This window comes from Bolinopsis microptera, chromosome 9 (genome assembly GCF_026151205.1).
Source record: "Bolinopsis microptera isolate Bmic1 chromosome 9, MBARI_Bmic_1.0, whole genome shotgun sequence".
Taxonomy (NCBI): domain Eukaryota; kingdom Metazoa; phylum Ctenophora; class Tentaculata; order Lobata; family Bolinopsidae; genus Bolinopsis; species Bolinopsis microptera.
The window spans coordinates 14784610-14800209 of record NC_087080.1 but is presented as its reverse complement, the minus strand read 5'-3'; the positions used below and the strand labels follow the sequence as shown (position 1 = coordinate 14800209).

Below are 15600 nucleotides of genomic sequence, written 5' to 3'. Positions count from 1 at the left end.
GTTTATTTACAGATGATTTCATTCATAAATTATTAATAACATGAATAATTCACCAAAAATCATTCTCATAATTCACCCGAATATAAATACCGCACTATTAAAAGTGCATATTATCCCACCACTACCCAAGCAATCATATCAAGAGTGATGGTTGGGTTGTGTGTAGATTACACACTCTAAACCACGGTTGTTGTCCATCGTCCTCAATCCAATCTAACTGTTGTAGTACTATAGTATACTATAGTATACTTGTTCTTAGAGCATTTAAAGTTGCTTGATTTGATAATACCTCAGATCGGTTAATATTTTTGCTGTATATTATTCGGCTTGTAAAGCTAAGTCTGTATATTGTATGATCTTGATGTTTTTTCTGGTTTTCCATTTGTTAACTGATTTTTTAAATGTTATAATTTGTATTCACAACGATTGTTTGTGAACCATGTTCTATGTTGGTTGTTATGTTTATTGTAGGTGTGTTTTATCAAATATAAAAGTGGGCCACAACTATTCAAAAAAAGATGGGCCCTTGTCGTGGTTGTCACGAAGTAACTTGTTGTTATGAAGTTGCCAGGAAACTAACCCACCCCACGTGACTAGTTGGATGCGAAATGCGATAGCACGATACTGGGACTTGCGGTGGGTCGCTATGTGACCCGACAAAATGCGTCATGACCATGGCTGGAAGAATCATTAGAATCATAAGGTCACAACGGCACAATGGTAAGAGTGGTAAGCAAAATACTCTTGATTACTACTCTTTTTGTAAGCCAGCAGATTTTTGGTTTTTAGCATTGTGAAGATGATTCTGGTGGCGCATCCTATTCTGCGCACTTTAGCACAACCTCGTGTTCTGCGCGCACTCGTGTTCTGCGCGCACTCGTGTTCTGCGCGCCATCGTGTTCTGCGCGCCATCGTGTTCCTGTGCAAGCAGTCATTTTCTTTTGGTTTAAAATCAAACTACTGCTCACGGATGCATGTTTAGAGTGCTGCAGAATTTGGTTTTCAGTGACGTAAATTCGTATAATATACTGCAGAATTTGGTGAAGTTTAAAGTGACGTTAATACGTCTAAATTTATATAAGATGCAAATTAATTCCAGTCCGCAGAAATTGCGCTGCTTCGAAATATCATCACCTGCAAATTATGTAACGTCTAAGTCGATGAATAATTAATTTCAATAAACGAAATCTTTGCAGCTTTTCCTTCCATCATTAGAAATTACTCTGAATCCTTTCAATTATGTACCCCCCACCCCCCCCCCCCCCCCCCCCCCCCCCCCCCCCCAGGTCCCAACTCATTACTCAGTTAAAATGTTCACTTTTAAAATGGCAACCTCACGATATAGTGATGAAATGTTCTCTTTGTTTGGGACACTTCCTCGGAAATTTACACCACTTCTGTGAAGTACCATTACCTCGAGTCATCGCATAGAAACGATACAATAATTACTCCAGTCAGACACTCAACTACTCTCTCTCTCTCTCTCCCTCACTCTCTCTCTCTCTCTCCCTCACTCTCCCTCACTCTCTGACTTCAGTTTTCAACAATGTAACATGACTCTTTGTCTCGTAACTAATTTTGTAAACACTGGATATATGTTTAATCTTTCAGTAAACGTAATGCCTTGTTTTACGAGGTCTTATTACGCGTTGAGATGAGTTACGAGTCTTCACTCTGTACAATATTTCTGGTTCCATGTGCAATTACACGGCCCTTGTGTTGTGGTCCCTTGTGGTCCCTTGTGGTCCCTTGTGTTGTGTGCTACTTGTTCTGCTAGTTTCTCAACATATTTCATTTCTCGCGAGTTTTTCTTACAATTCGGGAGTACAACGACAATAAGTTTGTTTTCCAGCCTCTTAACCCTTTAAAGCTAAAGTTTATACCTTTATTCTTTATCTAACGGTACACAAGAGAGTATTGTTGTTAACCCTGTCCAGGGTGCGCCAAATGGTCTCTTATTAGTTGTTACCTCCTCATCCCCCTCTATATATCTCTCTCGTTTCCTTTCAAAAGTTTACCTTACCGCTCTTCATGCGTGGTTCCTTCATACAACTTCTTGATGTCATTACTAATACTTACCTCCGTTCAATATCTGGGATGAACGTAGAACTTGGGTTGTAGATAAGGGCACCCTCAACCTGGCCCTCATCTCTCAATCTTGTTAAGGGCACCTTCAACCTGGCCCTCATCTCTCAATCTTGTTCTGATAACATTGTTACTGTTACCATCTAACTTACCCGCTCTCCAGTTAACTTAGTTCTAAAAATAGCTCACTTCTCTACAGCTCTCTTTATCAACCAGACTTCTAACCTTGGGTCACGTGATGCAACAACTGGCTTATAGTTTGATATATGTGGATGTCAGACGATATAAAATATTATATTTCACCCTGACACCTGGTCACTCCAGAGTTGAACCCGGTCATGTGGCCCTGTCCTCGCTCCTCATTGGCTTGTTGGACATGAGGAGATCGCTGATTGGTTAGTTTGCGGCAAACTAGGTCCTGATAGGTGGTTTGCGGGGAGGCACACCTGGTCGAGTGTCGCTCGAGAGCTCTGTTGACTCACGACCTATAGCGTCGTGTATTATTATTTACGAGTTAGCGCTCTGTATTACATTGAGCCGTTGTTTTGAGCCAGTCCAGCGCTGGACTGGAGTGCGGAGCAGGTCCGCGTGTTGTTGCTCCCCCTCTCTTTCCTCCAGGGAGCCCCTCTCTCTCTTACTCTCACCCTCTCTCTCTCTCGTAATACAATGTACACACTATACTTGTACAGTGTGTAGCAATTACACAGAATTACCAGCTATTGTCATGCCACATAATGAGCCGCACGTGGGAGCCCTGCTGGTCTCTGAGTGGTGGAGCGGTTAGGTCTCGTTCTGCTATTGGCTGGGTATAGTTACTGTACCGGCGGTACAACAGCAGTCTACTGCCCACGCGCTCACTACTCTCTCTCTCTCTCTCTCTCTCTCTCTCTCTCTCTCTCTCTCTCTCTCTCTCTCTCTCTCTCTCTCTCTCTCTCTCTCTCTCTCTCCCTCTCTCTCTCTCTCTCTCTCTCTCTCTATCTCTCTCTCTATCTATCTATCTCTCTCTCTCTATCTATCTATCTATCTATCTATCTATCTATCTATCTATCTATCTATCTATATATCTATCTATCTATCTATATATCTATCTATCTATCTATCTATCTATCTATCTATCTATCTATCTATCTATCTATCTATCTATCTATCTATCTATCACTCTCTAATCTCTCAAATTCTATCTATTAATCTATAGGAGAGAGAGATGATAAAGTGGGTGTGGGAGGACGTGTTACGGTTAGTTAGCGGTTTACCAGGTTCCTAGCCAGCTCTCTCCACCGACCTGTACACCTGAGCCAGGCTCCAGTGTAATAGGCACTCCACTTTTCTCTCTCTCTCTCTCTCTCTCTCTCTCTCTCTCTCTCTCTTTCTCTCTCTCCCTTTCTCACTCTCGCGCAGACAATTAGTGTGCTGTTCAGTGCTGTTATTGCGTAACGTTTTGTTTTGTGCCAGTGGAAGTGCTTGATAGTGTTCTCTCTGTACCAGAATAAGGAATAGATTATTTATCCCAAGAAAAAATCCGTTCAAATGAGCCACACCCATATTATATCTCCCATATTATTACTACTTAAATGATATATTGCGAAATGTATGCATATATGCTTTTTGCTTTTACTTAACGCCCATAATTTCTGCCAGACCTATTCGGATAATTTCTTTGGCCGGAACGAAATCGTAATGGAATTAAAGACTAATTATAATAGGAGCTTGCCATATGTCCTCAGAGCTCAATATCTTTGTAGTAGCACAGACCTGTTATTATGCTATTTATTACTCGACTGCGAAGCTTTTCATTTCCTCTTACTGTCTCCACTCGAGGCTTGCTTGACGTTGTGTAATGTATGTTCACTTGTTATTATCGACGAATCTTCAATCGACTGTCGATTATAACCGTATTTTCTGGACTGGTTCTGTATTCGGTGTTCTAGAATTTTTGGAATCTTTGTAGCAGGCTTGCTTGTTTTCGTTCACTTGCAGTACCGGATTCATATCAGTGGTAATCTATAACAAAAAACTTTTCTCTGTAATGAGAAAGCCAAATTCTCTCTCCAAAACCACCGAAATAACAAGAAACCAACTAGCAGTGAAGGTTTGAACTCTAAGAACACCTTTATCTCGCCCCACCTGACCTCCACTATCAGTCCTTCTCCTCAACAACCTCCCATCTCTCGTGTACATTACCTGACCTGTGATATGTCTGGAGCAGCTACCGCCCTGCCCTCATCTTGAGTATGACTCACGTCATCAAGTGCTATCACTCCTTCCAAAGGAGCATGAGGGACAGGAGGGCCTCCCGGAGACAAACTCGTGGCAATACTCCCATACTTGGTTAGTTTTACTCCCAAACTCGTGGCAATACTCCCATACTTGGTTAGTACTCGCGGCAATACTCCCATACTTGGTTAGTACTCGCGGCAATAATCCCATACTTGGTTAGTTTTTTCCTGGTTGTAATCTGGTTACTTTCTCTGGTGATGTAGCATCAATTTGTTGAGTAATCTGGTAATTGTTTTACTGCGTCGTCTGTCTGCTTTTTTTTCACGCAGTAACAAAGTTTCCGCGCAAGACTTCCCGCTTTTTTATCAGGCGTCCGTCAAAACTAACAATAACAAAAAAATAAACAGTATAATCCATGGTCATTGGTCAATAGCCAATCACATCATCCTATCAATATTAATTAAATTGCTAGAAGGTTACCTAATCTAAGGTTAAATCAATTAATCAATCAACTAATAAATAATCTTTTTGCAGGCACGAGTGAACCAGAGGTTGACGATATGGGAGTTCCTATCTGGGACGGAGTGTCCAAAGGAAACGCTGCCAAAAACGACAAAAAACCTGGCAAAAAGTAAGCTTAATAGTCTTTTTTCAGTGCATATTTGAAATGTTTTCGTGTTCCGTCCTTACCAATGATTTACAAGATTCTGGTCGATTGATTACTCTCAGATTTGGGTGCTTTAAAGTGGGTCTCACTATTTCTCTCACTACATGTTCGCACTATTTCTTGTTATGTTGTGATTATGATGCACTGAAATGGCCCTATTATTATCCTGGTACGTGGTGGAATGAGGCGGGATATTATAGCCCCTCCCACACCATACCAACGTCACCCAATCTGTGTGTATTAACTGCCCATCTGGTCGCATTTAGAGATTTAACACGCCTCCGCAGAACTGCTACTTCCACCTCACTGTGTCCTGTGTGGTTCCATTGTCACGTGGGCGGTTCCATTGTCACGTGGGCGGTTACATTGTCACGTTGGAGGGGTTAAATACTTTTCGTGTTGTTAATGTCAATATCTTCGTATCTTGTAATGCTAAAAGTTCTTCCTTATTCTCCAGCTATTAAAACACAATATGGAATGTACGTAAACGCTACGTCAGATGAAAAATGGTTTTCTCCTATGAATTACGTAACCACATGACTCTAGAAAACTTTCCGTTTTCTCCTATTTCCATATTTCCAGCTTCTTACTGATATCAAATCCTTTAGGCTCTCAGTCATCATATTTGTCAGGCCTACTGTAATCGCTTTATGTTCTTAAGAATTAGATTTCTAAATTTACGATCCGAAATAGCGTGGGGTAGCAGGTGTTTCATAGAATGTAACACTATAGCAAGATCCACACGACTATAGACAGGTGCTCACTGCTCATGCCTCGTTTATTAGGGAGGGAGGAGGAGAGAAATTAGGAGTTAGAACCGCCGACTATATAGCTGATATCTAGGAGGCAAATAGTACGTGATGACGTGACTATTTGCAACAAGTATTCCGGAATCCAGACGTTACAAAGGGTCCGGAATCCGGATCTTATAGTGGGTGTTGTCCGGACTACGTGACATCACACGTGACATCACACGTGACACGTGACATCACACGTGACATGACACGTGACCTTGCGCGCTGAAGTTTGTTATTTGTATCTTAACCATGTTGGGACACGTAATGTGTTGCTGCTGGGGTGGTTTATAGTATTTAAGTATTGTGTAAAAGTGTACTAAATCAACAAAATAAAAAACAATGAACTTTCTAGCATTTCAACAGATCAAATTTACTTTCAGCTTTAACGTTTCAGTTTTGCATTAGAGTAGATGTAGATCAATTTGTTGAATCTCTTAGGCTTAGTGCGTAGTCTTCTACTGCAGTAGATATACTCCATGTCTCTAAAATTTTGTTCACAGACTGAGGAAGAAGTCAGAACACTAAAAACTTTTCTAGCGATCAAATGGAGAACCTCATAACTCTGTGGGCTATAGTATCTCCAATACAACATAGGATTTGGTTATAAGACTCTGAAATCGCGCGAAATTTTAAAAACCGCGCGAAAGTTTGACACGTGCCGACACGTGCACTACATTATTGTATCTGCGTACTTTTCCGCAGTATTTTAAAAGTACGAACTTGTACGATACTTTTAAAAGTACGTATGATACATACTTCTCATCTTAGAACAAAACCCTACCCAGACATTTATTCAACCGTTTCAAAGTTCTATCGACTCGTAATTGCACACAACAAAATGTAACTTCTACCCAAATATATTTTAGAGGCAGTGAGGACTGCAAGTCACAGTAAGTTGCCATTTCCCAGCCTAGCATGCTATTGCAATGTGGCTAAACACTGTGTAATCATGGCAACTGGTGTCTGTCTCCATGGCAACTTTTTTGGTTTTCATCGCTATATTTTGTCGCTATAGCTACAAACTTTTTATTCAAGCTGTAGGAGCATCTTTTCCTTGGACATACGATAAAATGAAGGTAAAATAAACTTATCAGGAGGTTAAACTGTTATAAAAAGATGAGTTGGATAAAAATAGCCAAGAATTGAAAATGAAAAGTAATAGTAAGCTATGCATTATGCAATATAGTTTATTGTTTCAATTTCTTTCTTGAACATGCTGTCCAACCGAATCAATCAAAAACCGTTTCTGTTCAAAATAAATCATTTAAAAATAAAGCCTCTGGTTTGAAAGCAATAGTCGTGGAAGTTGTGTGAGTGTGGGTTTAACAATGAATACTGAGTGTGCGACGTGTGTGCAAAACTTGTGAAAAACCTACCACTAAAAATTTCGCTCCTTTTCAGAGATTGTCAACCCGGAACGTAAGTCTAAAAAATAAAAAATAAAATTCAAAATCAGAGTTTTTTTCCTATCGATCCTACCACTGATATGACCAATGAACCAACTATTTGGAATCCTTATTCTGCTGCATTTCGCTGTCACTGCTGATTTAAAGCTTATCCATTGTGCGTGTTTAATTTCCCGCATCCACAAAAACTGTTATTGCGTCGAAAGCCCTATTTTAAAGTTTAGATCAAGAAAGTTCCAAATTGTATTTCTAAATGTCATCCTTTGTTCAGGCCGAATGTCGAACAGTGTCGAAGATGGCAGGAGAGCCTTGAAAACGTCTTACATGACCCTAGTAAGTTATGTTTTGTTTTAGCGATGTATTTTCCAGGTTTTGATCGTTACCTTTAAGCAAGCTATTCTTTGGTATAGTGTTGTTAATGCTTTAATGAAGCTTATGTGATCGAATTTTCATTTTTTCAGAGGGCGAAGCGCACTTCCTGCGCTTTTTGAAGAAAGAGTTCTGCTCAGAAAACTTTGAGTTTTGGAAAGACGTCAAACAGCTCAAAAAGAAGAAACCGGAGGGTGAAAAACTTAAGAAAGACGTGAAAATTATTTATGATGAATACATTGGAGATTCAGCCTCGAAACAGGTAAGATATTGCTTTTATTGATATCTGCAGTAACGTTTGATCTATTGGTTAAGACTAGATCACTTTTCTCTAAATTAATATATAGTTGGTTCGAATCTTAGAGCTGGCCTGGCGTGACGGTAGTTGGAACTCAGCCAAAGGTTCCAGGAGCTCCCTAACCTACCCAACCAGATTAAAGAGAAATTTGTTTCTTCTAAAACGTATATACTTTGTACAGTATTAATTTATCTACTGACTTTCAATAAACAATACACTTTACAGATAAATGTGAACGGGAAGCTGAAAGTGGCAATAAGGGACACGATTGACGAGCCCTATATCGAAATGTTTGACGATGCCCAGAAATTTGTGATACAGTTGATGCGGGACGGCCCCTACCGACGTTTCATCGACGAAGATAATCTCCAAGAGATACTAAAGGGTCACGGATGAGGGTTTCACGAGGAAAATCGTTGAACATTAAATTATTGCGGTAAGTTTAATTTGGTTATCTGTTCATACAGTCTCATCATTTCACCTTCCCACTTTTAATTGGAATCATGAGACGACTTTCGTTGATTAAAACCAATTTGATGATTTCTTTTCAATTAAGACTAACCTTAATTCTGGATGAAATGTTAGAAAACAGATGTGGCGCCAGTTGCGACCACAACAATTTATTCGCTAGTTTTCTAATTACCGATGTGTTTCAGGGTGTGGGTGTAGCTAACACAACGTCTGTGTGTATATGCAGTGATAGAAGATTTCTCAGATGCATAAAGGAGTATGGGGGCGGGGTTGCGGTGTTCCCAGTTGCCTGGGGACCAGTGTACTAGGAGTCACCAGCCCCTACCGACCCTGTGCACGTGTCGGTCGCGCGACAGTCTCTCTTCAACACCTGATTACTCACAGCGGACCGGCATCCCGCCCTGCCCCCCAATTTATACGTTCTCTTAATCTCTCTCAACAAAAAACTTGCCTTGTTTTATATATCGGAAGGTTTGTCAGACCTGTGCTCAGTGATATGAAAATATTGGCTCGCTTTGTTTTAACCCACTCTACCTCTCGTTATTACCTCCACTGAGAACTACGTACCACAAAAATAACCGTACTACATGGACTACATGATAATATCACTCTCCAGAGAAAAAAGTGACTTGTGAAGCAGCGTCGTTATAATTCATGCGTATGTTTGATTAGCCGGAACAGAAATATTTATATACAATTCTGACGATATGTTTTTATTTAATATTTTGTTGATGGTGGTATGAGGCTTTAGGTTTGTCAGTTGCTGTGGTTCGTACCGGCGCACCGGTCTCACAATAGCTTAGCCCATGATCCTATTCTGAGTCCGGCGCCGCTCTTTGGCCCCTGTTTTGCACACCGTTACTTATGGGCACGTGCGCAGCGCGGCGCGCGTGTTACTTCACCCGTCGTTGCCTTGACAACACCGTGTTGTAACACGTGCGATTCGTGCTGAATTCAAAGTATAAGTGTGCACTTCAGGGCCAGCAGGCGGCATGCTCTGCCTTGCTGCGTCACTGATGGACTAATAGACGTGTGGGCTTCCCTATTAACCGCGTTGTTTGTGGTTTTGGGGTCGCTCCAATTTTGTCCTGTATTGTTATTTGAATTTCTAAGCGTCTTTTTGGGCCAATGTTGTAAATATGAAATAAAGATAACGTGCTCATAGCGCGTATCTTACCGTGAATTTGTGTTACCCAATTATGTCGGGCTCGCCATCGGGCCCCTCATAAATAGAAGCAGTATTTTATTTTGTTACCTCTTTCAATATATATAATACTAGAAAACCCGTGGTCACAGGGAGGAACCTAATAGTTGATAGTATTCTTTGGAAGTCAGTGTCAAAAAGTATTCATCCCCACCGAAGATACAGCCAAATAAAATGTTGCTTGTACTAAACACAGCGTAATATCAACAAAACCGATCAAAATGACGTTAAAACAATCATTGCACGTGCACGTGCGTGTAACAATCCTCGTTACCATGGTAACTACGCAACTTCCTATTTCTCGTCTGATTTGCACGTGGGCGGTCGTACAAACAACAAAAACAATTCTCTGAATTATAATAGAGATGAAATTTTAGCTATAGCAATTAGAATCGCTAATATAGTAATTAGTTATATGATTGTTAGGACATAGGTATGTATGATGTAATGAAAATTCTATGTAATACTAATTACATCCTTTCAGTCAAACTGAAAGGACGACACATTTATTAGCATTTATCTATTTATTTTGATGATAAATAGATGAATGCCATGAAAACCATAAAAATTAGTTCATAGCTTTGGGTTTAAATTTACTGTAGTAAGGGTCATGAATAAAAAATAAGTATTTGGTGAGTAATTAATGACTAGTGAATACTTAGATTTTCCTGAATCTCAACTCTCAGGTTTAGTATTCAGAAAACTCGAGTAGGAACCGCCAAGTATGAGCTCATAATACGATTAGACTCAACCTTGAGTACGACTTGAATCTATGTAAATGATCAGCGAAATTCCCAGAAAATAGTCAAAAACTAAGTTTCAATAATCGGGGTTAATTTTCGGCCGTCTTATACGTAATTATATAAGTCACACCTGCCCAAGCTAGAGAGCCATGGCAGGGCCAGCAAGCAAGGCCCGGACCAAAACAAACTGAGCCGACTGTGGACTGGATATAGAAAATATCAATATGGAAACAATATTAACAATAATAAAATAAAATAAATAGTATTAAGGAGAGACAAACCGGGGCCCCTCCACGGGCCGAAGAGAAAGGTGATCCTGAGTGTTGGGTGTTCTTCTCTTCTTCTTTATTGAGGGTGGACGTGGATATCCAGTCTTGTTTGCTGTGGGGGGTTCTGTTCTTGTGAACGTATAATCCTGTGTATTGCAGGGGATACTGGCGTCCATCAATTATACAAATGGATAAGTCATTAGTTATAATAAGAGCGACAAAAGAGGGTCGGGCAGAATCGAGGTGAGCGGTAAAATGGATCATCTCCCTCACTCAAAAACAGCATAAGCTGAAACGAGATCAGCAAAGGGTGCCGACAGATGGTAGCTAAAGTAACTGACCGTTAGAGTTTGCGTGACTCTATGGTACTGGTCGCTAAGCACCGTAGTGGCGGCCCAAAAGAAGGTGGTAAGTCAGTGAGGGAGATGATCTGGCTGTTCAAAAAGCTAAGGGGGATCAAAGAAGTCTAGGTACTTTTTTATGATAGAGTTACTGAACACTTGTTTCCTTGTTAGTGCGTAGGCTGGGCATCTGGTTAAGAAGTGTTCTAGGTAGTTTCCATTTCCTCTTCACATTTGTTGCAGATGTTGGAGTCAGCATGACTCTATGGTACTAGTTGCGAAGCACCGTGCTGGCGTCCAAGCAGAAAAAAGGTATGCCTGGAACCGCTTATTATATCACCTAAGGAGGTTAAAAGCAGTCTAGAAACTTCGCAGTAACAGTAAATTAAAATATAAGTTTATTGATAAGTAAATGCAAGGGTGTAGAATAAACCTCTATTTTAAAAATGAAATTTTCGAACACGTTTTTCGTTAATAGTTCGTAGGCTTGGCATCTGGATAGGAAGTGTTCTGTAGAATATATTTCCTCTTTGCATTTGTTGCGGATGTTGGTAGGTTCATAACCTATCTTGTATTTGGAAGTATTTAAGATCTGAATAGTGCCTTGATCGGGTGATCTTGGCTCTCAGTTCCTTTTTGTGGGGGCTGCTGAGTGCTGAGTGGCGTCTTCTCCTTAGGAGGTTTGGTTCCTCTGACATTGTCATGGTGGTGTCCAGGTCATGAACATTTGAGTCCCGTCTCAGTAGATTTGAGATTGTATTTGTAAAACTGAATCTCTCTATAGATTTTCTAATTCTGTAACGTTGGCATTAATACATTAATGATATTAATTGTTTCAATCAAGTCAGCTGTAATTTGCTGTACGTCTTCGTCCGGACGATACACTCCTGTTAGACCTTCTATATTTGGGGTCCTCCAGAATACTTGTGAGTCTTGTTATTGGATTTAAATTCTTTGACTGAGATCAGAATTAAGATACATGGTCCGAAGAATGTACAATTGACAATAAGTAATTCAACATCATATGAAATGACAAGCAAGGTAAGTGAAATGAGTACATTCAATTTTACCAATACCATGTAAAATGGTCAAAACTATGAACCCATCTATCAGTTTCTACAAATGACAAAGCGGTTGTAGGTTTTATAACCTACCAGGACGCGCGCCGAGTTGGACTCGTCGACGGTTCCAATATATGGAACAGATATTTTACGAGTATCGTAAGCCTGTAAATCTAAAAGATCAAATACAAAATATGTGCCCATATCTTGGAGTTTGTAGTACTAGTATCACGGATACCGTTGTCGGATAGATTTATCTGGTGACCCCAGGCTATAATTTTTTCATAGACATAAAGATTCGGCGGCCGCCGAAGATCAAAGATTGAAGATACTGCGCGGGATGACTGATGACAAGCTGAGCGCCACCCAGTAACACAGCATAGAAATATGCAATACTGAATATAACATATTTTTTGTTTGCAGTTTGGCGCAGGTTATATCTTCACCGGAAGCACTTAGCACATTTAATTTTATACGTATGAAATATGTCTATAACTTGCTTGATTCTGCACTAAGTTGACGTGCTCCGACTAGAATTGAACGGGGAATCGTTTAAAATAACTTTTGAGGCACTTCGACATAAGCTATGTACTTAAGCTATTGTGCTTTTTACGGAGAAATAAGTTGTATCACGTCGTGACCCCCACTGTCGTTTCACTATAGTAGAGTTTCTACGATACAGGGGGAGCCGCGCACTCGTGCGCGGCGGGTCATACTTGCTACACGTTTTTTACCTCTCGTGCACGCGATCAAAAGGGGTTGCAGCGTGTGTCAAGGTCATACAACGTATGACAAGAAAGACAGCGCTTTTGAGCTTTTTATTCTCTTTCAAAACACAAAAGTAATCCAAGTAATTTATATAGGTGCATATATTGATTCTGGATACATTGCAAAAGATTTGATCTCGATTTATGAACAATGAAATTTGAAGGAAGTTAACTGCAATGTGCGAAATTTGGAGAGCCTGCTTTCGGTGGAGATATAACCCATAATATGTGCCTTTTTGTTTTTATGATTTTTTTAAAATGGTTTAATGATTAGAAATTAGATTCAAGATTGTTGATTGATAATGCCAACCCCTTCAATGTTCAAGCTTACCTGGCAGGCTAGTCTCTGTGCGCGGTGCTCTTTTCAATTAGCTTCCTGAACAGCTATAACAGAGAGAAGCAACAAGCAAGCAATAAACTTATTGGGCCGCACTCAGCCTGTCATTCCGCCGAATCTCTATCACAGTGCTGGCAAGCACGACCGTTGCATTTATTGTGGGTATACTATGTTCCCCATTTACTATTATACCCCTTTTACTATTATACCCCTTTGGTACACGTAACAAGCCTCTTTTGTGCACGCGAAGCGTGCACTCCGGCCGGAGGCGGCGGCCGAAGGCCGCCGCCTCCGGCAGGAGTTTTCCAGGCATTAAGACTCATCGGAAGTCGTTCAGCAGATTTATTTTTAGTTCAAAACATTCTAATTTGATGTCAAAGATGACAGGAATAAAAAATAGTTATGTTCAGATTTTTAAGAAATTTGCATAAAATACTCGCCAGCACTGTTATACGAAATTCGGTAAAAACCCAAAATCGCCATATTCAGGTGTCCTAAAAACCATGTTAAAATTGAGTTAGAGATCTGAAATTTTTCAGGGCGTCTAGACGTTGACCAAATTGACTGCAAAAAAAGTTTCAGGTTTCAGGAGCATCGGGAAATGGGTTTTCTAGAACCCCTGTTTTACGACAGATTGTCGGGACATATACAGATATACATATATATTCAGGGATAGACGCTTTGCCAGTCAATTGTAGCCTGTATTTAAGTGTCCATAGATTCAAAAGTATAAAAGATACAGCCATTTCCGACCACATGTCTTGCAAATAATTGTTTACACTTTAGTTTACATTGTATAAAAAATTTATTTGACGTCATAAACACCCCTTGATGACGTCATCAAGTTAACCGTTTTTAAAACTTGATTTTTGACAAAGTAATAACTTTTAAAATTAATTTTAACCCATTAAGGAGTAATTTTATTCATAATCTGAGGAAATTTTTACCTTAGATAATTGTTCAAGCATTCTGAAAATCTACCGGAAAGTTTTTCTAGCTTGCTCCTTCATAAAGATATTTGTCATTGAAGTTTGTGCTTTTTTGAAGAATTATTTTATAAAAACGTCAATTTTGCGATTTAGTATTCTTTGGTGTTGGGCCATGCCTTGGGTTGTGGAGCTCAGTTCTGCTTCCTATAGGTATAAATTGTGCATTAGGCTAGTTTTAAAGTTGAAAATCGAAAAGTTGCACACGTGGGGACACGCCCAAATTGATAGAAAATTGCTAAAATCACTGAAAATTGCTGTTTTCGTCATTTTCTGTCAACTTTAGAGTGCCGTTGTGATTACAGTTCTTCTTGAAATACTTTGAAACTTTGCATGCTTATCAAGCTATATATAAAACAATTACATGCAAAAATTTAGGGCGATTCAATATTGGATGCGCATGCAACGTCCGCTCAAAGTTTGCACGTGCGAAAGGTGAGAATTTTGTTCATTCGTGATTTCCAACAAATTCTGCTTTGCCACGACAGTTTAATGTCATTATATATGAATTTAATGTCAACTTGAATGAGTATTAAGTGGTATATTCAGTCAGTGATGGACCGATATGCTTACCTAAACACAAGGAAATGTTTTTAAAGGAAAAATTTCGAAATCGTTGAAACTTCCTCCTTATTATAATGAAGATATCAGTTTATATTTCGACTTTATAAAGTACCCTGACATTATAATCAAAAAGAGATGATATTTTACCAAAACCCATAATCATGGGTAGAGTGGACCGCTGCCAGTGTCTCTCTTTCCCAAACAAAAGGAAATGATATTAATTTGATTGACCGTTCTCAAATGCAAAATGATACCGAGAATGAAATCGGTCGCTCGCTTTTCCCATTCATTTACAATTGTAATAGATTAAGAATAACTACCCAAAGGCAGCTGTACTCGGCAATAAAGATTCAATAAACTTCAGCTAATGCAATAAGTGATAACTACCACCCTTACCCCGAAATACTAGGTATCGACCCGAACGCAACCCAAAGAGATTTTTACAGCATCTGATTGACATGTAATCAATCGAAAATTATTACAATTCGTAAGCCGTGAATGAATGGGAAAAGCGAGCGATATCATTTTGCATTTGAGAACGGCCAATCAAATTAATATCATTTCCTTTTGTTTGGGAAAGAGAGACACTGGCAGCGGTCCACTCTACCCATGATTATGGGTTTTGGTAAAATGATTATAAACATAAATATTTAATATATGATATAATGGCCTGAGGTCCCCAGGTAAGCAATAGACTAGCAAACTAGTTAACTTCATATGAAGCTTGTGATTAAGTTTTGGGCCGATTTCGACCGTTCAAATGTGCACATTTGTAATTTAAATGCTGATTTCGATTTGTATGGTAAGTATTTAAAGTTAAATTAACGGGTGATACTCGTTAAATATTTGTTTCAAAGGACCGTCGTCGAGTCCAACTCGGCGCGCGTCCTGGTAGGTTATAAACCTACAAAAGTTAAAGTGCATAAATTAGTTGTCATACGTTGTATGACCCGCCGCGCACGAAGTGCGCGGCTCCCCCTGTATCGTCAGGACGATATAGTGAAAACGACCGTGGGGG

General features: G+C 39.7%; 1 protein-coding gene across 9 annotated transcripts in view; it reads left to right on the top strand.

Moving 5' to 3' along the window:
- LOC134821461 (uncharacterized) overlaps positions 1–9545 on the top strand; it is a 90554-nt gene extending 81009 nt beyond the window's left edge. For 3 of the 9 annotated variants that reach the window (XM_063832212.1, XM_063832209.1, XM_063832206.1), the window contains 6 exons: positions 4837–4933; positions 7168–7185; positions 7444–7505; positions 7634–7803; positions 8065–8275; positions 8496–9545. In XM_063832212.1, the coding sequence (XP_063688282.1) occupies positions 4837–4933; positions 7168–7185; positions 7444–7505; positions 7634–7803; positions 8065–8235 (518 nt within the window). In that variant the 3' untranslated portion in view covers positions 8236–8275; positions 8496–9545. Of the gene's footprint in view, positions 1–4836; positions 4934–6632; positions 6657–7167; positions 7186–7443; positions 7506–7633; positions 7804–8064; positions 8276–8495 lie in introns of all 9 variants that reach the window. The other 6 variants (XM_063832211.1, XM_063832208.1, XM_063832205.1 and 3 more) reach the window with 2 other exon arrangements.
- The last annotated feature ends 6055 nt before the right edge of the window (positions 9546–15600 follow it).